The sequence below is a fragment of the Atractosteus spatula genome, chromosome 4, assembly GCF_055471065.1.
Source record: "Atractosteus spatula isolate fAtrSpa1 chromosome 4, fAtrSpa1.hap1, whole genome shotgun sequence".
In the NCBI taxonomy this organism is placed as follows: Eukaryota; Metazoa; Chordata; class Actinopteri; order Semionotiformes; family Lepisosteidae; genus Atractosteus; species Atractosteus spatula.
Window position 1 is genome coordinate 1,551,900 of NC_142709.1, and position 24,249 is coordinate 1,576,148.

Sequence of the window (24,249 nt, forward strand, 5' to 3'; positions counted from 1 at the left end):
GAGATTTGAAGGGTAAATATTCATCATCTCAGATAAATCTTTCGAATGAAGCTCTTGGGTGATCGTCTTGTATACCGGCTGACATAGCAATAAGAACAAAAAAACTGCAAGACAAGCATACTCGAAAGTGCATTACCCAAAACTGACAAAAGGTTGTAAAAAAAACAGACAGTTCCGCATTTCTGCTAAACATTCTCGGCAGATTTGCACGATCTTCTACACATGAACTTTTCATTCGCGTGTGTATAATGAAAGTAACTTTATAGTTTATCAGGAGAACTGATAATACTAATCTACTCAAAGGAGGGAGGCTCCTCCCTCATTTCAAGGTTACCATGGCAAAAAGTTTAGACGTCACCGTCGAACGAACCCAGTATATAAGTATTTGGAAGGCGGCGAGAGAGCCAAGGGAGGTCGGCTGTGGGCTTCGGAGAGGTGCGTCGTGTGGACTGAGGACAGCCAAGCGCAGCAAAGTACACCCGATCCGATCCAAAATATTTATCAGTTGTTCTTAACTCCTTGGAATTCGGCTAGGAAGATTTACACAAAACACAGCAAACATGGGAGTTGGAGTAAGTGATCTTCTCAATTTTCATTTCTCCCCTTTTCTTGTCTGGTGCCTGACAATCTGCCCTCGGCTGGGAGAGCGGCGCCAAAGGCACCGTAAGTCCCACTCCTACAGGTGGTGTTGGTTTTTTGTCTGGGGGAGGTTACGGAGGTAAATAAGGAGCTGTCTGCAGCCCCAGAGTTGTGTGCGGGCGGCGCAAGCCCGTATCAAAGGTCCGCCGCGGACCTGTATCCGCGCCGCTTACTTGACTGAGAAGCGCGGAAAGTTCAAGGCACATCCGAGAGCCGGCGGAGGCGGGCGGCGAGCTGGTTACATTTCAGCAGGCGCCGGCGGCTGCTGCGCGCAAGCGAGCCGTGAGGAACGGGGCTGGGCGTTGAGACTCTAGTTTATACCTGGGGGGGGACGTCCTGACGTGTGAATACGGGCTACTTTATAATCGTTGTCTGGGATTACAGTAGTAGTGAATGAAGGGAAGGAAAAAAAACACGGCTAGATAACGTGTAACTTCCTCCTAACTTGTTAAGCGTGGCCTACAGTTTTCCACGGTGAGAAGAAAAGGGAAAGAAAACTTAAACTCGCCGTTTTGTGACTAAAACCGATTAGTTAACTTACTGACATCAATATAACTCTTCTGGGTTTTAAGTTTATTATTTTGTGTGTGTGTGTATGTGTGCGCGCTGCACCAAACAGTAGCTGAATAAAACACATGTTGGATTTCTTCGGTATGTTGAAACTGAGCACATCATGTGCTGGGGAAATTGGCGCACGTCTCGTTTGTCATCTGTGGTGGTGCTCGCCGGATGTCGGCTCAGCTCTCCTTTTCAGGTTTCCGAGAGAAAACGAGGTTCTAGTCCGTAAGAGTGAGGGGCTGGAGCTGCAGATGTGGATTATGTGCTGGCACAGTGGCGCAGAGGCAGGAGGCGACGGGAGTGCGAGACCATCGTATCGTAACGAGCAGGATTAGGCTGAATTAAATGTGCGGGTGTAAAAAATAAACCTGTCTGTTTCTGGAAAACTGCGGTAGGGAAGTCAGAAACGTCGTTCAATAAAAAAGGGATGATCTTAAATTTGAAATCCAAAACTAGATTCTTGGTTATGCGTTTTTATTTATTATGATTCATGGCTATAATACTCTGCACACATTTCCCTTTTCTTCTGCGGGACATTCGTTAATGAACTCGCCACTTTTATTTCCTAGAGACGGCGGCCCGTTTCCTGAATGCGATTTTTGCTACAAAAAATGTAGCATGTTGAGACAAAATCACGCTTTACAGGGGCGAGTCCTTCACCGATTCTCATCGATTCTCAAAAAGCTCTTGTGTCTTAAGTAAAAGCCAACTTTAAGACATCTGGGGGTTAGCCTACTTTTAATTGAAAAAACCACGGTGACTCGTAGACTTTAGTTGAAGACTTTTAAAACCGTGTTTTGAAGATACGTTGCTAGGTAGAGGAAAGCTGATTTGAGTAGATCTCCGGCTTAATATGTGGGTAACAAACTGCCTTTCCAAGTGTGACCTCATTTTGATTTGTACGTTTTTTTTGGGAGGTGTGTGCGCCCGGGTTTCTGGCGAGTGTAGTGAATATTCTATACAAGTTACAGTTGCGTTTCTCTAGTAGCTGATCATTGAATCCGTATGCTTATGAAATAATTAATAACCCTTTTCATTCTGTCGTATGGTTGTTTGATCGGGCTGGAAATGTGATCCTTATTGCAGTTGCCAGTACGCCCGCTGAACCCCAAACACACTTGCTATTCATGGGCTCATTAATATGGAAGAGCAGCAGTTCTGTAGGTTCTTCCAGCCAATGGCTGGCTTTGTGTGCTGTCCTCGGAAACAATAATGAAATATGTTCAAGGTTCAAAGTCTGCCTACTGTAACGTCTCTAAGAAAAAAATCCTAGGGTGAGCCCATATCTAAGCAATTCCTTTAAAGATGTAACATTTTTTTTACATCCTAGTCATGATTAATTGAACTCTTGTTGTTTATCCATCTCAGTAATAGAAGATGAAAGACTGTTATATGCTTGTCATGAAGGCTCAGTGATCTTAACTCTGATGTTTGGCAGAACATCAGACACAAGGAGAGCTGATTTAATGTGGGACATGCAGAGAAAGGGTTGGCATCTTTCCTTTACTCTGTCACCCTAACAATGGCAAAAGTGTTGAGTGTGACCCTCCTACAACATGTGATCCCCTACCGCACCTGTTTCACAATGTGGGAATGAAAATCGGTCAGCTGAATTTTTCCTTTTACTGTTTAGGACTTGGTAACCTTTTCCGAAAGTGGGTCAGGTTCTGTGGAAGGATCCAGCAGACCCTTTTTTTCCCTCTGTGCTGGTGAATTGAAGATTACGAGATTTAGCATCCGAGTGGAAAATTATCTTGGTTTTGACAGTCAAAGTAAGAGTTGTCTTTGTCCCCGTACAGAATTTCTCATTAAAACTGAGTGAACGTGGGGTTTCTTATGTATTGATTTTTTTTCTAAAAAATCACTTTATAACCCAATACTTTGTAGGCAAAGCAAATTACTTTTGAATATCCTGAGGTGTGAATGTATTTATTAGTCATTGCTGCTGAGCTAAGTTTCTGAGTGGTATACCTGTCCAAAGATTTGTACATGAGCAACAACTATTTTGAGGCATTCTACAAAATGAGCTTTTTCTCTGAAAATCTTGATCTGAGTTTAGATCAGTGCCTGTCTAGTTTACGTCAGCCTCTTGGTCTTTATTCACCGTTGGATCTTTCCTGAAATGTATTTAGTCGGAGAATCCTCCCAAAATCCATTCTAAGAACATACTGTACCCAACTTTGGCAAGACCATTTCAAAGAGAGAAAATGCCAGTAAAACAAACCATAGTTTTTGCCTAAAATATTGAATGCTTAAAGAAGCACAAGATTGGGGGGTGGAGGGGGCTTTTATTCCCCTTTGTACAACATCTAGTTTGCAGTTAAATATCGACTAGATTTCAGAACGAATTTCCCTGTTTTAATTTAAATTTTACAATAATTTCAGCGCTTCCCCCACCTTCTTGGATACAGTCTCTTAACAAAATGTGTACCCATTCCTTTTCATTCTGCTGTTCCTGGTGGGAGTTGGACATTTTCCAGTCTTAATGTCCGAGATTCTGTTATCCTGTTCCTTGTATTAAGAAGAAGAATTAATTATTAGTAGAGAATAAATGATATAAGTAGAAAGTTATTAATATATTTAAATTGTAAGTGGAGGAATAATGTAAACTTGTTTTTCTTCAACCAGTTTGCCCAGACTACTATCCAGTGGTGATGTTTAATTTAGTGCATCCATTTGAAATGCAAACCACTGTTTTGTCCTGTGCTGCCTGCTTTTTAATAATGTGCAGTGCTACAAATGGCTAAACGCTGACAAGAGGTCTTGTACTTAGTAGTGTTTGTCTTTGACCCTCAGTATGTTCTTGTTTGAATATTATTTTTTGGGTGAGGGGTTATAAGCATGTAACTTTATGAATTAAAAGATGAGAATTTTCCAGTGCACATACAGAAGTATGATGATAACTGTGGATGTGTTTGGTTTTAATCTCTCTTTACAAGATGCTTCAGATTTTTCTTCTAAAAGTTAGGTCATATGCTTAAGTGCAGAAATGTGACGTGTACGAGTCATAGCTGTTTATCTTATGACGGCAACATTTTCCACTGAAGTCAAACACTGTGGCTTCTAAATATCACTTCTTGTACAGTAATGCAGAGGTTGCACAACACTCGCAATAGGACACAAAGTTAGCAGTATCAAAAGCACATTGAGGTAACTTTTCTGTTTGGCAAGAATGGGTATGAGTGCACTGCAGCAGCTGATTCTGATCGCGACCACTCCATCAGAGGCACAATCCTAAGACTGACTTCAAAATTCAACCATCTTTTCAAGCCAGAACCTTAGGACGAGGGGTTTGAGGCACCGGGCTTGGGTTTTAGACAGTCTGTTAAAGATGGGCGTTCTGCCCTGTGAATTGAGGTATGAGTTCAGAGTTCTTGTCAAACAAGTATTTTTTTTTTAGAAAGCCAAGCTGTCTGGGTGGGCCAAATTTGGATATGACTGTCCTACCTCTGTCGATGCTGGTTGCACCTAACATTCTTGCAAATAAAACCCTGAGATGAAAACGAGCATAATAAACATCCAAATAGAACAGATGGCTGGTACCTTCCAGTAAGGAGAAATGTGGAAGTGAAGAGAATGTTGCTGACTTTTTTTTTCTCTAGGGGTGTTGCAGGGTTTCTGTGACCCTAGACAATAAATTTACAGTGAGGCTGTCAAGATGCACTTGTATCATCAGGTTCATGGGCACCGGGGAACCTATTGTAATTGAAATGTCTTGTTGGCTCATACCATTATTTTTTATTATAATACAATATCTCAAAGCCCTCTGGTGGGTAAATAAAGAGTATTACAAAATCCTCCCTGCCTGTGTGTAATTCTGTTCCCCCCTCTGTCTACAATGCTTTGCCATTTCTGTACATCACACTTCAGTATTTTTGTAATTGGGGGGGCGCATTTCTTTAAAAACATTACAGATTGCTGCATTAGAATGGGATGTCTTCTCTTTTTAAAGCAAGAAAATCTGCAGTGCTGTGATAGACTGCTTGACATGTTCATGTTGAAAATGTGCAGAGGAGGATTTTAAACAGCAATTTAAAACGCATAGTTGTTCTTTAAGTGACCTATGAATTTCAGAAAATGATCAGTTCTTTCAATGAAGGCTTTAATTTGGTTAAATTGCTTAGGTAACCTTTTCCTTCTCCAATTTTTTACTGCACCTTGTCCCTGATGTGGAATCCAAACCAGCTGAGTTGAGGTATCTTTTTAACTCCTAAAGATCTGGAGCTGGCAAAAAAAACTAACTTAGAGATGCTAAATTATCCATGCTTAGAAACGACCCTCTGTTTCAAAATGGGCTTTATTTCATTCAGTATAAAGCCTCTTCTTTAGCTTCAGATCACTTGTAAAAACACTGTTGCTTTCTCATTAACTGCAGTTATTATAACTACTTGTGCAGTTTGCTCTGAACTTCAACCTTCCTGTTCTTTACCACTGTGCCCTTTTTGCTGACTCGTTAAGAAAACACAAGCTGATTTGCCAGCACAGAGGGTGGAAGTCTGCGCATGAGGTGTGGTGGGGCAACAGCCTGTGTGGAAGACCTGCCGCTCAGGTCTCTCTCCGGAGGCTGTCGTCTCGCTGCACTTGTTTTCTGAGATATTGCCCTTAGTAATCCAAGCTGCTCCGATTTAATATGCAGAAAAACTAAACTAAATTCATTCATTACTGAATTTTGTAGGAACGAGAAGTGTGTAAATTAGTTTTTAAACCATTAACTGTGAAGACAAATGATCTTGATATTTGAATGTGAAACGACTTTCTAATGCTTACAATTAATTTTATGCTGTTGTAAAACGGAATTGGGAGTCTCGGGAAAACTGGAAGTTAAACCACTTCTGAAGAAGTGCCTTGATGGCACATATTGAATACCCCTTGTAGTGAAGATTTTTTTCAGAATGGCTTTAACTGTAGCCATTAAAAAAAACAGGGTGTTCTGTGCAAGCTTGTGACAGGAATGGCTGTTTAGGTGCTCTCTGGTGCCATATTTTTTCTTTTCCCCAGTTTATTATCTTTGTGAAAATGGATACCCACCTGACAGTATAACTGACATCAAAACCATGACGTACATTAGAATAGAACATGAATGTGATGTATAGTAAGGAAGGATAGACACTTGGTTGTGCTTTTGGGTAATATGATATACTAGGCTTTATAGACTAGATCAGGCTCTTTCTGGAGCACCAGCATGCAAACAGGCTACACATTTGCATAGTGTGTGCGCTCTGCATCATGACGTGAGGTACTAAGTAAACAACTGGACGGATGAGATTGTGATGTGCTTGAGGCAATGTTGTACTTTAGGTTTCATGAAAACCGGTGATCCATTGACATTCAGATCACGAGGGGCACCTGTAATTTTAATATTTTAATCAAAGAGGACACCAACCTACAGGTTTGTTGGTACCAGAAGACTAACCTTCAAACTGGACAGTCCATGCTATTCTGAATCTGAATCTTGGTCCTGAGCTATAAAATTGCAGGTTCATTTAGGTTCCTTTCCTGTGTGTTCTATTAACTTTCCTTAGTGTGAGGAAGTGCTCCAGTTTCATTGAATTGATCTTAGTTGTTGTAACCTAAACATTGCAATGACCTGGAGAAGCTCCAACAGGTGTACGTTGCAGGTCTTGGTTGCATGTTGCAGATATTCTTGATTCGCTCCATACTGCGTCACAAACCGCCTTCTGAGATGCTCACTGGATCCCATGTTCGTTACAGGAAGGCCGTGACAAGTATGAGCTGGCTGCCACCTCGGAGCAGGGAGGGAAGAAGAAGAAGAAGGGGAAGAAGGACAAAGACATGGATGAGCTGAAGAAGGAAGTCGACTTGGTAAGGCTCGTGCCTCTTGACCTTTCTCGGGGAAAAAAACACTTCCTGTCCAGTTGTTCTGTCTTTGCTCCTTTATTAGAAGTTAACCAAACCTGGTGACTCAGATTTCCGTTCTCTGCATTTTTTTTTCAGGTAATGTACTTTTCACTTTCCATTTTTAAATAGCCGTATTAAATGTGCTGTGTTCTTCTGAATCTTATTTTGTAGGATGATCACAGGCTTACTCTGGATGAACTTCATCGGAAGTATGGCACTGACCTCAGTCGGGTAAGTCTGTTATATCGGCAGGATTAGTTACTAGTGAAAGACTCATTTTCTGTTCCCCAAAACTATAGACTTAAGTTTTCTTGTAAGATTATTAAAGGTAAATTGTGCTCCTTACTTATAGTTCTCAAAGGTTTTCTCTGGATTACATTGCAAGATATTTTTCCATGAATGTGTTTATTTAGAACCATTATGCAAATTATTTAGACACTGCTGTGCATTTGAGTGAATTTTTTGTATTTCATATTGGAGAGTTTTCCTAGGATATCTATTAACCTTTCATCTGTTTTCTTCTGAGTATAAAAGGAGCCCTGTTTTTGAATATGGGAACCTGTTTCTTAGCAACAGCAAGCACCTTAATTCCCTTTGGTTCCCTTTAGCATGGAAAACAAATATTTCAACCTGTTTTCTGGTCTTGTCAAAGAATCAACCATGTCTTTCTGAATAATTCTCTATTATTTTCTCCTTCCAAGTTATGGCCTTTTCCATTATTTCTTCCGGCTTCAGTAAGAATTCTCTTTGGAGATGCCTGACATTTACCAAGCTTTGAAGGGTCAGCTGTTCTAGAGCCCTTCACTGTCTGAGGGTTAATGTCTTGAAACAGCAGGAGGATAAAAATGAGGGTTTTTTTTATATTGGCTTACGAAGGTTTCTGTAATGGGATAGTATTCGGTAAAAGCAACGTTTGCAGTTTTTTGGGGCATTTGAGTAGGTTTTGATTTATTTCTTTTGGAACTAAAATTTTGGAGGTGCAACAGACACAGCTTGCTTCATATTTCATTGCTCTGTCAAATAGAGGCCTTAAATGTGTTTGGCTTGCACACAGTAGGTGAAGCCATTACCTCAAGCTCATTAAGTAGAGCCAGGAGGCTGTTGCAAGTGCTGCTGAAGTATGAATTCAAGGAAACGCAGAGAGCCAATGTTCCTGCATGCTGTTCTTCTTCAGCTAGTGTTTGATGTCTTAGATTGCATTAATATATTAAACTATTATGAATCCTATTGTTTAATGTTGCCTGAGAATGTTTAAGGAAATATTGCGTGCATGAATGTCTTCGTTTTTATTTTTCCCAGGGTTTAACTGTTGCCCGTGCTGCAGAGATCCTGGCGCGCGATGGTCCCAATGCCCTGACTCCTCCCCCCACCACCCCAGAGTGGGTCAAGTTCTGCAAGCAGATGTTCGGCGGTTTCTCCATGCTTCTGTGGACTGGAGCCGTTCTCTGTTTCCTGGCTTATGGAATTCAGTCTGCCGTGGAGGAAGAACCTATCAATGACAATGTAAGCAGATTGATTCAGTCTAAAGGAATCACATGGCTCCTTTTTTTTTTCCTTTAACCAAAGCCATTCTTTTCTCAAAAACCATTCCTTTCTTCCACAGTTGTACCTGGGTGTTGTACTTTCTGCTGTTGTCATCATCACTGGCTGTTTCTCATACTACCAAGAAGCGAAGAGCTCGAAGATCATGGAGTCCTTCAAAAACATGGTTCCTCAGGTATTTAATATCGATTTTAAAAAAAATGCAGTTCAGTGGGTGGATAAACCTCATGAAATTCTTGCTTCAGGAAAACAGATGGGTCTCACCTTGGGGGTTGGGTGAATGTCCAAAGGTACCACTGCAAGCCAACTACAAAATCTAACTGGTTTTATTACTACAAGTCGGTGGACAAACTTTGAAGTAAAAACCTTCTGGTTTCCTTTTCTAGCAAGCTCTGGTTATTCGAGATGGGGAGAAAAAGAGCATAAATGCAGAGGAGGTTGTTGTTGGAGACCTGGTGGAAGTGAAGGGGGGAGACCGGATACCTGCTGATCTGAGAATCATCTCGGCTCACGGCTGCAAGGTTGGCTAATTTTCCACGTCAAAGAGAACGTTGGGGACTCCACTCTCCTCAAGATGGCTAAGCTTTCAGAAAATTGCAAATTTATTTTTGTGTCTTTTCAGGTTGATAACTCTTCACTCACAGGGGAGTCAGAGCCGCAGACCAGATCTCCTGACTTCTCCAATGAAAACCCTCTTGAGACCAGGAACATTGCTTTCTTCTCCACCAACTGTGTTGAAGGTATGTACTTGTATCCAAGACACAATTGCTTGCCACTTTGTGGTTGCTTAGTTGTAGCACCATATAATGTAGTTGGTCTAACCTTTTCCAAAGTGTAGTAATAACCCCGTGTTTAGTGATGGTACAGGATTGTACAGAAATCCCTTCCATTTTTGGATTTAAACATTGCTAATACAGGTGGAGTGTTCCATGAGAAGTTGCCATATGAGGCTAAGCCTGTGCCATTTCATAGATTGTTGCAGGTTTTGATCTATTAACTCTCAAGTACTGCAGAGAATTGGAATGTTGCTTTCGTTTATTTCCATCATTTTCTCTGATGTGGGTTGTTTTCTAAAGGAACTGCTCATGGGGTTGTCATCAACACCGGTGACCGAACCGTGATGGGCCGCATTGCAACTCTTGCTTCTGGTCTGGAAGTTGGTCGCACACCCATCTCTATTGAGATAGAGCACTTCATCCACATCATCACTGGGGTGGCGGTGTTCCTGGGAATCTCTTTCTTCATCCTCTCCCTGATCCTTGGCTACAGTTGGCTGGAGGCCGTGATCTTCCTGATTGGAATCATTGTGGCCAATGTACCTGAAGGTCTCCTGGCTACTGTCACTGTAAGAGCTTTAAGATTTTTCAAGGACCCTTGATGGTGGTTCATAAAGATAGTTACAGATGTGAAGTAATGATCTCTCTAATCTGCCTTATATTAAGGAAGTTTAAATCCATTTTGAATTGAAGGCCTCAAAAAGACCATTGTCACAGTTTCTGGTTTAAAAAAAGTCTCTTTTATGTGCTATCAGTAGCAGTTGCTTCAGATCAAATTAGTTAGCCAGGTTTTACTTTGTTATGAATATCTTTTTTTTATTGACATTCACTCACTCTCTTTGAGAGCTTCCATTTTGAAACTATAACCGTGTGTACTTTCACTCTCCTTTCCCCTCAGGTCTGTCTGACTCTCACAGCGAAACGTATGGCCCGTAAGAACTGCCTGGTGAAGAATCTGGAAGCTGTGGAGACTCTGGGGTCCACCTCTACCATTTGCTCGGACAAGACTGGCACCCTGACCCAGAACAGAATGACTGTTGCTCACATGTGGTTTGACAACCAGATTCATGAAGCCGACACCACCGAGAACCAGAGCGGTAAGCTACATGAAATGAATAAAATTCATTTTGGTTACTTTAAAAAAAAAAACAGGAGCCCTCCTTTTCTAAATAAACAGAGATGGGATGAACTCTTAATATGGACTGTTGATTGACAAGAAAGCGCTACATGATGTACCGTGCATTGGAATGTGTGGGAGGTCTTCCATCACTTGTCTGATCTCTTGCAGGTACGTCTTTTGACAGAAGCTCTCCAACCTGGGCGGCTCTGGCCCGGATTGCCGGCTTGTGCAACCGCGCTGTGTTTCTGGCTGCACAGGAAAACGTGCCAATTCTGAAGGTAAGCTGTTGTCCAGTTTGTTTTTTGGGTGTGGTACAAGTCTGACGTCGAAGTAAAATTTAAAAAAAAACAACAAACATCTGGTCACATCGTAGGTTTTATCAATCAGATGGGGAGTAATGACATGGGGACTGCACAGCAAAAATTGCCCTTGCTTCCTAAGATTCTTTTGAAGAGATTCAAAACAGCTGGCCTTTTTTCTCCCCATTGATGGAATAGTGCTTAAATGCCTTTTCTCTTTCAGTTTTTGGCTTTAAAGGAGAAATGGTGGCAAATCTTCTGTAACACCAAAGCATAAAAGTCCAAAAAATAAAAGAGGTTTATTTATCAATGCACGAACAGTACAGCATACAGCGGTGTCGTCGGCAATGAAATGCTTTGTCCGCGAGCTCGTTAAGAGGGATAGAAGTGTAGAAGGACAGGAATTTATAGGGATAAGATTAACATTAGGATACAATAAATTACACAATTACAATTTACAGATTGTAAAATGTAGTAACACTGTAATAGAAGGTAGTAGGTTATCTCCAGTACTTGCATAAAGATGGAATCGGTGCAGTGTATTTCATGGGTTAAAACATTGTCCACTTAGTTTTTAATAAAATGTTTTAGAACTGAAATTATCAGTCTACTTTACATAAGTAAATTTATATCTGATGCTTTAAGCACTGTCACCTTGTATTGGACTAAGCCATTATTAAAAATGGAAGGATGGATCTGGCACTTCAATATTAAGAACATGAGTATGGTTACAAACAACTTTTAAACATTTTGACCACTATATTACATTAACAGATTTGCATAGAGATTTGGAGCCTACAGGTACAAAACCAGATTACAGGGTCTCTTTGCCAAGCATCGTAAAAAAACGAACAAAGATGTTGAAAGTCAACTGTCTGCAGGGGTGTATGAGTAAGATTCAACACGTAGGTAGTAGGTCTTGTTTTAGCTATCGTCTCGGGCACATTGGCAGTAGTAAAGCCAGAAGAACTAGAAACTCTGATGGCTGTGATGTTGGTATCTGGTTATTAATATGCATTTGTGAAAATTAACATGTTGCATTATTTAGAGGGAAATGTGGACTTGATCATTTTAATAAGCATTTAATTGATGAGGAGAAAAAAGGACTGTGGGATTACTGTGTGCTACAGCAGCAGCAGGAGGAGGAGCTGACCTCCTTAAAAACTCCCCTGCAGGCTTGCTGGTGATGTTTATTAACCTGCTGCTGAACAGTTGGCCCTGTCTGCTTGGGGGAAAAAAGTTCACAGTGTTCTGCTGTCTTGGTACATGGTAGATTGAGGGTGTAAGTAAGCACAAGCAGAATAAGCTGGTTTTCACAGTAATTGAAAGAAACTTTAGAATTTATTTCTATTTCAATTTTGGTTTTCTGAATGAAAGCGTCTTTCTATCTCCGTTTATGAAGGCGTTAAGGAAGGCTGCCTCTCCATCTTGTGCAACATAGCTTCTGTGAGAACTATCAGATCCCACATACTGGAGAAGTGTTTGACTCCTACATAATTATAGTTTGTTGAGCTTACCGAGACACGCTGGCGCTATTTTTCCGTTTTCTTCTATTGTGCTTGATGGGTTCTAGCATTTATTCTTCATCTGTTTAAACTTCACCAGAACTGTTTTAGCTTAACTGAGTGACGCAGCTAATCTTTTTGTAGGACCTTTCTTTTTAAATGAAAGCGCCTCTTTCAACGCAAGCACATAACACAGACAAGCTCCTTTTTAGCAAACGTTTAATTAACTTCGTATGACGTATTTTTAAGTTTAAATTACAGCTCAAACTCTAGCACGATTTTTAATTCAAATGTTTTCCTGGCTTCAAATATTTTACAAATTTGACTTTAATTAAAAAAAAAAATAAAGTCCTTAGTGTTTTTGGATGTACAATGCGAGAAAACTGGTGTGCCATAGGAAACAATATCAAATCAAAAATAGATGTCGGAGCCAAAACAAAACTTCCTAGTCTTTTTATCACAATCACAGCCCTAGGCCGACCAAAAAAGCCAAGCGTTCATGTCTCCGTTTCTCCTGCTTGTGTGCTTTTTAGTTCGTGTACTGATGTGGTAATGTTCACACAGACCTGAGATGTTTGCTTTTAGGACTTGCACACTGGCAAGTTTAAATTGAGAAGTAAAGACACATCCTTTAGAAAAAAGTTCATTTCAACCTTTATATTTTTTTCTTTAATTACTTTGCTACAGTTGTGATGGTTACGGCAGTTAGCCAAGCTGCCCCGCAGGTGTTGGGTCCTGGGTTCGATTTGTGTTCTGTAGCACATTTTGTGTGACTTGTATGCCCTTCCCATGTCTGGGGGGTCCAGTTTCCTCCCACCTCGCGAGGATGCAGGCTGGGTTTGAGGGTTTCACCTTGCTCCTTTTGGGTGATTAAATTGCTGCATCTCTGTCAAACTTGGACATGGGACGGGCTTAGAAATAAGTACAATTCCAGATAGTCTGGCATTGCAGGTAGGTTATGTTAAAAAAAAAAAGCTCAATGATTTTTCTCCTCTTTAAACAGGGTAAATAAATTTTAAATATTGATTGAACATAAGGATTCTCCTGTTCAAAGTTTTGGACTGCATGATCATTGTGTTTATCTTGAAACTTCACAGAGAGATGTTGCTGGTGATGCCTCAGAAGCTGCCCTGCTGAAATGTATTGAGCTGTGCTGTGGGTCTGTGAAAGGAATGAGAGAGCAGTATCCCAAAGTGGCAGAAATCCCCTTCAATTCAACCAACAAGTACCAGGTACAAACATTAATCCAGGTGCCTAAAGGCAAACCACAAAAGCCAGTTCTCCAAACATGGATAAGCACAACAATTTTTGTATCAATGTGGACAGACTCTCATGTGTACTTAATGCGTAATGGCTTCTGTCTCTAGCTGTCTATCCATAAGAACCAAAATCCATCCGAATCCCGATACCTCCTGGTGATGAAGGGCGCCCCAGAAAGAATTCTCGACCGCTGCTCCACCATCTTGATGCAGGGCAAGGAACAGCCTTTGGACGATGAGATGAAGGATGCTTTCCAGAATGCCTACCTTGAGCTTGGTGGCCTGGGAGAGAGAGTGCTTGGTAAGTCTGTTCTGTTGCCTTCTCAGCCTCATTAAGAGAAACTTAAATGTATGAATGTGAGGAAAGCCAAATTTTTCACAATTGGTGCAGGATGGCTTTTGATCTATCAGTCACCGTAGAGCCAATTTTTTTCATCTTGCTGCCCTCTCCTGAACTAAACTACTCAACTGTAGCGCACACAGGAGGGAGAAGACTCATTTGGTCTTGGCCCCTAACTGTTGAGGGTTCTTGTGGGTTAATGCAGTAAGATGAGCAAGATTTCTCACTGCTGAATCTGCTGGTTCCTCATGTTCCATTTGCTGTCCTGCAGGATTTTGCCACTTTGCCCTGCCTGACGACCAGTTTACTGAAGAGTTTCAGTTTGACACCGATGAAGTGAACTTCCCAACCGAGAACCTCTGCTTTGTGGGCTTGATGTCCATGATTGATCCTCCCCGCGCTGCTGTGCCTGATGCAGTGGGCAAGTGCAGGAGTGCAGGAATTAAGGTAACTTGCTTTTTTTATATAAGCATTCTGTCATTATGGCTGTCTTAAGCAATCTGGAGTCATTTTTCCCTTATTTTATTTCAGGTTATCATGGTTACTGGTGATCACCCCATTACAGCCAAGGCCATTGCAAAGGGTGTGGGGATCATCTCTGAGGGTAATGAAACTGTGGAAGATATTGCAGCCCGTCTGAACATCCCTGTTAGAGAAGTGAACCCCAGGTATGGGACCCGTAACTAAGCTTCTTTGCCTTTTGTGTTTGTTGTGTTTTATTGCTGCAGTACAAAAATTGCAGCTTCATTTATAGGTATTGGAAACTAAAAGGTCTTGGAATTGTTCATCATACACAAAATACAAATTGAGGTTAAAAATAACGCATGACTGTTTAAAAAGGGTATTGTTGAGTCAATCCAGCTCTGCATTTTTTTTTTGATAGCACATTTATTTTTTTCTGCGTCTCAAACGGTCTCTTTTTATAGAGATGCCAAAGCCTGTGTAGTTCACGGCAGTGACCTGAAGGATATGACTTCCGAGCAGCTGGATGACATCCTAAAATACCACACTGAGATCGTGTTTGCTCGAACCTCTCCTCAGCAGAAGCTCATCATCGTGGAGGGCTGCCAACGACAGGTGCTGCGCAGTATTGAGTTACTCCTGTTCTGACAATAGTCATTAGCCTTGACTAAACACCCTAGATTGGGTTATACACAATACTGTGATGTATAAGCTGTAAGAAGAGATCTGACATCTTGTATTGCATAACAGGCTTGAATGCTATTTAACGTGGGTGTGCTGGGGATGTTTTATCTAGATATGTAAGCAATAGCTACACTTAGACTTTTTGGGGTTTCTTCACAAAGAAATACATTTTGTTTTTAAAAACTGTACTGATCCCGTAAAATGAAAAGCCAGAAAAGGCTGGTTACAGTAATGTAATAAGGGTTTACTTAATAATACAATTTCACCAATAGAAAGCAGACAATAATGCTGTATGAGTATGAGCAGCATAACTATAATATTACCTATGTGCCAGACTGTAACTGTTGAACTTGAAAAATACACAAGGTATAGTGTTAGTTTTTGTGTAACTTGTTTTGTAGCACCATACTTTTGAACAGTTTTTGTTGAAAGAACAGTGTTTGAACCTAGATAGTTATGTATGCATCACCAGCGTGCTGATGAGGACTTCCAAATGTTAGAGAGACGTTAGTGTAATGTAGCTCCTGGCCAATGGAGTCATGCAGCATCTTATTAAAATTATATTATGCACAGCAATTATAAATAGATGCTCTATGGTTAGCTTCCTTCAGTTTGATTTATCTATTTGGACAAATCATAATTATCTAAAGAAGCACCATGTTTTAATGTTTTACCAAATACAAATAAAGTCTGTGTGTCGTAAGAGGAGGCCCTGAAGGCACATCATGCGCGCGGCAGGGATGAGGGCAGAGATGTGCCGGTGGTGCTAGGAGCTCGAGCAGAGAAAGTATTAATGTTAACGAGCTCCTGAGGTCTGCAGAGCCGATGCCTTTACATTGTGTGTATGAGGTTTTCCTGGAATTGTATGAAGCAAGGTAAAGTGGATGCTGATGGTGATGTTACTTTTCATTTACATTGTAGGCATGTTGGGTGAAATTCATTTATTGAAACATTCAGGCATTGAGATTAAGTGTAAAACTCATGCCTTAAAATGAACATGATCGTCATTAAAATATTTTAAAATGTGCATCTTATTTCTAGCTTTACTAATAAACATGAAGTGTGGTAGGTTGGCAGGTTATTTGTGGCTGTCTTCTGGAAAACCATTAGTGTCTTTTTTTTTCCCCCCCAATGGTACATTCCCTTATTGCAAGAAATGATTGAGGTTTCTTAAATATGCAGCCAACTATTGGTGACATTTTTGGTGGTTTCCTAAAGACAGTTTTGAGAAAACCTCTTGAATACTATCTATCTACTGATCTTAAATGTGTTAAAAGTCTCAATGTCTTCATGGTTCCCCTTATTCCAGCTTTTACAATTGGACAGTGTTATAGAGGCTTGACTGTGTCAAATCGCACTATATGTAGTGTAAACCTTATTTCAGATGAGCGATGTGTATTTTGTTGTAATGTTGTACGGGGCATCGCCCTGGACAGCACTGGCAATGTGCATTCCCCCAGTGAAGAGCCTAGGGATTCACTGCAGAACCATCGACTAGGCAGCAGATTTATTCTTGTCACAAAATGCAGGTTTCACTGCTCAGTTTATGGCAAGACTTAAACACATTCAGCTTTTGGCTTAATTTAAAGAAAATATAAAATAGTTTCCAGTGATATTTGGATATTCCACTTCTATGTTATTTTATAACTACATAACTGGGGGGAAAAAAGAACTAGTTATGCCAACATCTCCTCTGTTCCACTCACTAGGGTGCCATTGTAGCCGTGACTGGTGATGGTGTGAACGACTCCCCTGCCCTGAAGAAAGCAGATATCGGTGTTGCTATGGGCATAGCTGGATCAGATGTCTCCAAACAGGCTGCTGACATGATCCTGCTGGATGACAACTTTGCTTCCATTGTGACCGGTGTAGAAGAAGGTAAAACAGTTTTTTTAAAGAGCTATCCGTGAATGTGGTCTTAATTTTTCAAGTGAATTGGCTGGGTTTTATTGTTGCCTCCCAGCCTGACCTCATTAGATCTCTAAAGCTTGGTAAGACTGGGCCCAGTAAATACTGGAATGGGAGGCCTCTGAGGAGAGAATGGTGATGGTGATTTTTCATTCTAGACAAGACTTTCCATACCAGTTCTTCACTATGCTGACAGAGGACGCTGTGCTATAGGAATCATCCTCAGATGAGATTTCAGGACCTCCGTTTTCTTGGTCACCAAGATCTGATGATCTGATGGCTCTGCTGTTTAAAGTAGAATAATTACCCCCAGCATCCTGACTGATTTCCATTCTGGGCTTGCACACTTTGCCCTGTCGAAGTCCCTTCTTAATTCAGTAAGTACAATAAACTCTGCCTGGTTGGCTTGTGATGGTGGCTCTTCAGTGGCGAAGTAGGTCCCCTTTTATGTATTCTGTATGTTAAAGACATTGCTATAACTGTTTGAACTTTTACTTGTTTTCCCACTAGGCCGTTTGATCTTTGATAACTTGAAGAAGTCTATTGCCTACACCCTGACCAGTAACATTCCTGAGATCACACCTTTCCTGCTCTTCATCATTGCCAACATTCCTCTGCCACTGGGAACTGTCACCATTCTGTGCATTGACTTGGGCACTGACATGGTGAGAGCAAATGCATTATTCTTTTTCACTACTTGTTTCAAATGTAATTTTATCTGCTCTAGTTATTTAATGTGCAAGTTTATTATTTTAAAACTGCAATTTCGATTAGCTAAGTTTTAAGCCTCCATTAGTCATTTTTTTATTTTTTTCAAGGTTCCTGCTATTTCCTTGGCTTATGAACAAGCAGAGAGTGACATCATGAAGAGACAGCCCAGAAATCCAAAAACAGACAAGCTGGTGAATGAGAGGCTCATTAGTATGGCCTATGGTCAAATTGGTAAGTGTTTTTATTAGGGAAAAGGTTGTTTCAATCAAAATAAATCCAAGCATTGGAGGGTTAGTAGACCCTGTTATCCAGCAGCCTCGAGTAACATTGACATTAGTCGATATGCTACAAAAAGCACATGATGCACATTCTAATGATCATCATGTGCATTTTGTAGCATATTGACCAATAGATAAGGCGTAGCCATACTCCGCAGATTCACCACCTTTTAAAAGAATGACTGAACATACCGAGCATAATTGCACCTAGCAGATGATAGTATTGCTGTTGATGTTTTTTTTTTATCAAATTGTGATTGAGCTGTTTATGCACAGCAATGGTTATATTTTGTCATGTTCCATAGTATTTGAGGGTTACAAACCAATGCACGCTCAGCTGTGTAGAACTGCTTTTATAAAATTTCAATTTTTCTTAGGTATGATTCAGGCCCTGGGAGGCTTCTTCACCTACTTTGTCATTCTTGCTGAGAATGGTTTCCTACCGTCTGACCTGCTTGGGATCCGTGTGGATTGGGATGACAAATACGTCAATGATGTGGAAGACAGCTATGGTCAACAGTGGGTCAGTGTGATTAATATTTTGACCATGTCTGCATTGAAATAATAATAATGCAAGATGTTTATTTAGTCTTTTTCTCGGTTTTCATTTTTGTAGACTTACGAGCAAAGAAAAATTGTTGAATTCACCTGTCACACAGCATTCTTTACAAGCATTGTGGTGGTGCAGTGGGCCGACTTGATCATCTGCAAAACAAGAAGAAATTCTGTCTTCCAGCAGGGAATGAAGTAAGTGTGGGGGAAACTAGGTGTAGAATTACTTTCTACCACAGAGTAACCTTTTGAATTAAGTTTAATATCACTGAAGACTGGATATTCAACTGAATTGGTAGCATCGTAATTGTTAGAGAAATGCAGATTGACAGTTTACAGTGTGATGGGGAATCTGCTGAATTCGATACCTGATGTAGTCGAGAAAATGGCTCAGCTAGAACACCGATTGCTCTTCCACCAGAGATCCACGTAAATTGCTCGTTTCTGTCAAGACCTGATTTACCATTAATCTTCCACAGGAACAAAATCCTCATCTTTGGTTTGTTTGAAGAAACCGCTTTGGCAGCTTTCCTGTCTTACTGCCCAGGAATGGACATTGCCCTCAGAATGTACCCACTCAAGTAAGTTCAAGTATAGTGCTTTCTTGCTCTTTATTTAACTAGATGTTCAAGATCTCGGGAAGGGGGGACCTTGGCTGTGTACTGCTGCAAGTTGAAGGATGACCCTCGTCTCCCTGACACCAGTGGATGATGTAACATGTACTCAGCTTAAAGTTATTATTAGGAGTCATTTATCAGTTGCTGCAGTGTTGAAGTTGATTGTTTTGAAAGCTCTCTGGACTACACATTTGATCTCTTGTAATTATGACTTGGAAAGTCTCCTGGTGGGAGATGACTTTTATCTGAGCCTTTTCCCTTGACTTAATTCCTTTTTCTGATGCTGTTTGACCACTGATCTCAAACCTGTTTTACCAAGGAATAAACCGTTAGTATTTGCATCATTCATAAAATATGAGTACCCATTAATGAATTCGATACACTTTCTACTTGGCTACATTAAATTGAAGTTGATTTGCTACATTTGTTCTCTCTTCAGACCAAACTGGTGGTTCTGCGCCTTCCCCTACTCCCTACTTATCTTTATTTATGATGAAATCCGGAAACTTATCCTCCGACGCAGCCCAGGAGGTAAGACTATTCTTCATTATTTTTTGTTTACAAGTGTATTTGTTGTCTAAGCTTATAACAGGTTTATACAGGTAACTGCTAAAATAAGGGAAACACGTGAGTAAATGAGGGATGCAAAGTATATTGAAAGCATTATTGCCCGTTATTTTGGCTTCCTTGGCTAAGAGAAGAGAAGTGAATGTGAGAAGGGTGAATGCTGGGGCAGGTTTGACAGGAGCTTCAATGGTCAACTTGCTGACATTTCACGAGGAGCCGAGGCTAGGTTGGTATTGGCTTGGAGTCGGAGGGAAAGATGACATCAGCTAGAGGCAACTGTGGACGAAAGGACATACTTCTCAACCGTGATGTTGGTGCATTGGTTTGAGATGCAAGGCAAAACAGACAAGTAGCTCTGAGTTTGTTGACTGCCTGCTAATATTTTAGATTTGACAGTTGTAGTTTTGTCAAGTACAGTCCGTTGGGAACTTGACAGAGAAGGATGCTATGGTTGGATTGCAGTGCATAAACCCCTTATTATACCTAAAAGTGCACTTTGACAAGTAAAGTGGTACAAAGAACACAGGCTGGGCTCTACTGAGCAGCTGGGGGGGGGGGGGAATCATGAGTCATTCCTCACCCTGGTCTCAACAAGCGGACGAGAAGATGTGTGGCGAATGTCAAAAAACTCCCAGGCTCAAGTGCTTGTGTCCCACAGTGAAGGGTTATAGTGAGGGGTGCATTTTAATGGTGATAAGGGCCACTCAGCCCCTTACAGGACAAGGTATGTATTGGTATTTACAAAGCCATTCTGAGTGATCACTCTCATCCTGTGCTGAAGCATTTCTATCCTGATGGGACTGAAATCTTGCAGGGTGACCATGCCCCAATTGTTAGTCTTCCATGATGTTTATGCTCCTCTCTTCCATTGGCTCTGAAATTACTGTGAAAAGTGATTTGTGCTAGTGGTAAGGAAACGTTAAGCTTATTTGCTCCCCACTATATAGCTGGAAATCCATGTTCATTGAGATGTATAGAATTTATAAATGGTAGTGTTCAAAATCAGTTTGTTACTATTTTGTGCTAATATTTTTTTGATTGTTTGACCAAAGAAACGAATTGTTTTTAATTCTCAACTTTGTTGTAAAAGCTCCCTGTGGTTCTTGTTGTTTGTCAGTACAGTTGGGTCTTGACATGCAGAGCCCTCACAAAAACCCAAATTCTTGTGTGAACAAGTCCTTCTCTGACCCCATTGCATAATGGCCTACAACATAGTTTGTATGGGTAAAAGACATGAGTAACACTCCGTTATATAATATTTAAAGCAGTAATGAGTTGACTTTCAGTTAATTTTAAATAACATTGATCAATAAAACCAAACAACTATAATAACAAATTTACAGTAATCATCTAAAATAAACACGAACCCCTCCTCTGCATCCAGCTGACTCCTGTGCTTTCTCTCTCTGCCTCCAAGTTTATCACCTTGCTCTGTGATGAAATGTGCAAAAAAAACTTAGAGCGCCTGTAAAACTGTCTCCAGCCTGTCATTTCCCTACACGGCTGACACAGAACCTGGAGAGTTCGTTATATATATATAATGAACAAGACCACTTGGGGAGAGAGTCGTTCACTAGCTAGATTTTCCTCATGATCCATATCTGTTGCTCTGCTAATTAGAATGTTGTGATTAACAACCTTCGACTTGGTTTCAGGCTCGGTTTGTTCTCTTACATACAAGACCCAATCTGCCAGACTGAATCGCAACTTGGCAAATTAGCCGTTGGATAGATTTGCAAATGTCAAGACCCTGCTGTACTTCAAGCTCAAGCTCTGGTGTGAAGCTCGCACTTCGGTGTGAAGCTTAAGTGGAGGAAAGAATGTTTCCTAATGTAGCCTTTTTTTATTTTGCAGGTTGGGTGGAGAGAGAGTCGTATTATTAAAGCATCCCCATCTGCCACACGGTTCCATGCATGGTAGTCGTGCTGCTCTGACTTTTAACCTCAGTAACTTTTGGATGTTTTTATATAGAATGCTCAAAACAACTGAGTTAGAAACTGAGACTTTTGGTGTTTGTTCTGGAGCAGGAAATATTTTATACATGGTTTTTAACAGTAATTAAAAATAAACTTTGTCAAGTCTCATTTGTTGTCTTGTGATTACTTTTTGTAACATCATGAAATATTCCATTCTGAGCACTAAGGGAAACCTAATCCCGCAGCTATGAGCACAATCAATGCAACAAGAAACACCTGACCCATAAGAAAGACCTGGCAGCCAGCTGTCCCCGTACTTCTGTTCCTCTAATTGGGGAAGAGGGGGGAGCCGAAAAGTGTTGTTCTTAAACATTAATTGACATCCTGTGCTTTTGCCTCAATTAATCTTTTCATCTCCAATCCAATTTGCTTCAGTATAGCTTACAGCAAAGATAGAAATGTATACTTCACTGCCCCAATACTTAGGGAGGGCACTGTTAATGCCATGGGTTTTTTTAAATGTTGATCATTCAATGACTTATTTCCAAACCTGTTCTCCGATAGATCAGAAAATAATGTATTTTACAAACTGATGTTCCTGTTTCTGGCCTATGAGCATTCTTAAACCAATCAAATGCTCGGGTATACACCGTTTCAGCATTTGAAGACCTTTCAACACTCCTATAAAAGCTAGGGTTGTGGAAATCAAATGGTTTATCTTATTTCTTACAGCATCTTCTAATGAACATGATAAAGGATGGGATTTCATTACAGTAGATGCTCACCAGTCAAACCAGACTGACTAGTGCAGTTGGGGTCAATATTAAGTGGAAAATTCCATTTGCATACTAATGGAAGCCAATGCAAAACAAGCTAATACAATGATTCACAAGGCCTTGCAGAATATATGATGTCATTCATTTTTACAGAAATCTTAAGGCTTCTATAACCAAATGTCAATACTTTTATCTAAATTGTAGATTAGTTCAAAGAGTGCCATTTTAATCAACCTCTCCAAAATAAGATTTTTGTCCCTTTTGAGTAGGGTGTGAAGTAGTTGCAATGGCAGTCTTGCACTAACCATAAGACCAGAAGCATAGAATTTTAGATCCGTGTTCATCTAGAAGGCTTTAGGAATCATCTGGTGTCCAGAATATCTTTCCCCAAAACTCTTGAACCATAAATCCATAATGAACTATTTGTGAACTACTGGAAATAAGTTTCATTCAGGGTATTTTGCCCACTGAAGGAATCCTAGGAAAGTTCAGCAGCATTCACCTGATTAAGTAATTAGGCGTGTAAACTATTTCCTGTGAACACAGCATACCAACACTGAGAAGAAAAAAGCAAAATATAACCCTTTTTTGGCAGATATTTTGTCCAATAGTGTATCTTTTACAAACTATTATGTAGCATTCATCTCTTTAAACCTCCCTTCAGAAAGTCTCATTCAGACCACAAAGAGTTCACAGCACTGGTCTTTACTGGCTTTACAGCTCTTTCAAGATACGAATTAACGGTCCAGGATTCCTCTCAAAAGAGATGTCTAAGAGAAAGAGAAGGCAGGTAGTGTGAATAAGATGTTAGTTTTTATGTACTACAAGGTACATCACTTCCATTAAATGTACAAAACTAACAGTCATTTTAAGTTTCTAAATTTATTCCAGAAACCCATTTCTGTTTTATAGCTGACCATGTTCCAAATATGTTTGCATTGCTATATAATATCTTTGCAACACATTTTATGACTTTTAGGATGTATATCGCAAAATTAGCCTGATTATTAACAATTAGGTCATATTGCTTGCTTGTATGGCAGCCTTCTGTGAACATTTTTTGGATTCCTGTCACATTGATTTTTTTTTAAAATAGATTATAGTTTCCCTCTGACTCTGAGAAGCATTTTAAAAAACTTTTTTCAGTCTTAAAACACCTTTTCACTCAGGCCTGTAAGTGATTACCTTAAAGATTACCCTGTATGTTCTCATTTATTTTTACTTTTTATTATATGTTTTCCTCTTTTTTCTTTATTACTATGTACAGTATTCTTGGGTTTGGAAAAACATGTTATTTTGCATTTTTTAAGAATAGTTATCACCTTTTTGAGAACCGGTTGCATTCCATTTTCAGAATTCCTTAGTATAGGGAAGATTTCTTCAACTGAATTTCAAGCTGCTAGGAATTCATAATTCAACAGCATCTGAAGAAGTAAGAGGTTAACAATCTGCACCTCCACAGATGGGTGACTCCCACTGAGCTCAGGAGTGGCGCAATGAAATTATCAGCCTACACAGAGCACAGATCTTTACTCCTACACAGGAAAGGTCAGCAAATTTGGGTAAATTTATATGCAATAAAACAATTTGTGTACCAGAAATGCAATTGTTACTTGATTTCTTCACACTAACCAGGCAAAAATTACTTTTATTGTTTTCAGAATAACAGGAAGACTTTGCTGATATATATGCAATTAAGGTGGGTAGCTGCAACAGCATGCGTAGGCTGCAAAGGATCAAGTAATAGGTTTATTCCATCCTGAAAAAAAGAAGAAAGAAAACACAACGTTTCACCGTGGAGCCTTCTTCAGGTGTGGAAAATATTAATTGTTATATGCAATTAATATTTTTTTAAACTAATGCATTTAAAGCCATTAAAAT

At 40.2% G+C, this 24,249-nt stretch overlaps 1 protein-coding gene across 1 annotated transcript; it reads left to right on the forward strand.

Moving 5' to 3' along the window:
• The first annotated feature begins 362 nt into the window (after positions 1–362).
• On the forward strand, positions 363–21,760 carry LOC148835587 (sodium/potassium-transporting ATPase subunit alpha-1). Its single transcript, XM_088913911.1, has 23 exons — positions 363–572; positions 6,910–7,020; positions 7,228–7,287; positions 8,356–8,559; positions 8,660–8,773; positions 8,985–9,119; positions 9,221–9,338; positions 9,675–9,943; positions 10,273–10,471; positions 10,663–10,772; positions 13,396–13,530; positions 13,666–13,858; positions 14,169–14,344; positions 14,429–14,565; positions 14,824–14,974; positions 16,753–16,921; positions 17,462–17,616; positions 17,770–17,893; positions 18,318–18,463; positions 18,557–18,687; positions 18,972–19,073; positions 19,549–19,640; positions 21,531–21,760. Exons 1-23 carry the CDS (start codon positions 561–563, stop codon positions 21,557–21,559), a joined length of 3,072 nt encoding a protein of 1,023 aa, XP_088770037.1. The 5' UTR covers positions 363–560; the 3' UTR covers positions 21,560–21,760.
• The last annotated feature ends 2,489 nt before the right edge of the window (positions 21,761–24,249 follow it).